Below are 1,373 nucleotides of genomic sequence, written 5' to 3'. Positions count from 1 at the left end.
CAACAACAACAACAACAACAACAACGACAACAACAACAACAACAACAACAACAACAACAACAACAACAACAACAACAACAACAACGACACCAGAATGTGTGGATCGTAGTGCACCAGGACGACCTAGTGATTGCCCAAGAGCGAAACATTTATGCGACAATCCTTTATATTACAAATTAATGACGGAACAATGTCCACTTACGTGCAATCGTTGCCCGGGTACCAGTTATAGACCGGTGATTCCATGGCAAGGTATTTCAAAACCGCTATTTTCACGAGAATATAATATGTAAAATTACAGAAATGAAGATAAGGTATTCGTTGATAATAATATAATCTTATCAGAAATCAGCAACTTTTTGATATAGTTTGTCAACAGAACTAAAGAAAATCTTTAACCAAAAAAAGCTAAGCTAATTTGGACATGAAATTAAAAATTATCAAATATGACAAAAGAATGAACAATAAACAAACGGAATGGAAAACCAATTACAGAATTAATTAAAATGAAGGTTTATTAAACAAAACAAAGTTTAAATATTATTTGAAAGGTTTTCGTTAATGTTATTAATATTTTACTGTAATCTTATTCATTTGTCCATTAACTAATTACTTGTTAGGGATTAAATTTTTTAAAAAAGCTTTTTGCTTCAATGGATAGGAACTTTCAGCTTGTTTTGATCGATATGGAGCAGATGGTACTTCAAATTGCGCTGCCGTTGCATATTTATGCGAAAATCCTTTATACCATCGTCTTATGCAGGAGCAATGTCCACGAACTTGTAAATACTGCTAATTGATTATAATGGAACATATTCAGTTATCGGAAACATTTATTCTTAACTTTATAAAGCTTCTGCTTTATAGAATATTCAAATTGGAATATTCAAACATTGACAAATTGATTTTATAGTAAAATAAAATGATTACCTTACTTTACCGTATGTATGCAAAAGTTAAAGAGATAAGGACAGATTTGAAGGAAGGTAACAAAACATAACAGAAATCTATCCGGGCGTTAAAAATTGGTACAAGAATAGATCTTATGGTACCAAGTTAGAAGTCTGAAAGTTTTAAATTGAAATAAACTTAAATCTAATGATCTCAAATGAATATGAATGAATCTGGAAATTTTAAATCAATAAAAAGATAAATCAGAAGATTTTTAATTAAAGCAGAGATAAATCGTTAGGACTTAAACTTTCTGCATATGTTCTATATTGCATCCGCCAAAACCAATATGCTTAAAATATGCTACAACAAATAATCCTAGCACATTTTCACAAAGATATTAAATTAAGCGTAATAATGATAATCATTATTATTAATTATAACAAAAATTATCAATAACAATAATGGTCACACACACACAC

The 1,373-nt window shown here is 29.5% G+C and overlaps 1 protein-coding gene across 1 annotated transcript; it reads left to right on the top strand.

Annotated features, from left to right (window-relative positions):
- Positions 1 to 179: 179 nt before the first annotated feature.
- Positions 180 to 796, top strand: LOAG_15650 (hypothetical protein; the record flags this gene model as incomplete). Its single annotated transcript, XM_003151138.1, has 2 exons — positions 180 to 252; positions 672 to 796. 2 exons carry the CDS (start codon positions 180 to 182, stop codon positions 794 to 796), a joined length of 198 nt encoding a protein of 65 aa, XP_003151186.1.
- Between the last annotated feature and the right edge of the window lie 577 nt (positions 797 to 1,373).

The sequence above is a fragment of the Loa loa genome, assembly GCF_000183805.2.
Source record: "Loa loa unplaced genomic scaffold supercont3.2354, whole genome shotgun sequence".
Classification (NCBI taxonomy): domain Eukaryota; kingdom Metazoa; phylum Nematoda; class Chromadorea; order Rhabditida; family Onchocercidae; genus Loa; species Loa loa.
The sequence above is the reverse complement of the archived record's forward strand: the minus strand, read 5'-3'. Positions and strand labels throughout refer to the sequence as shown.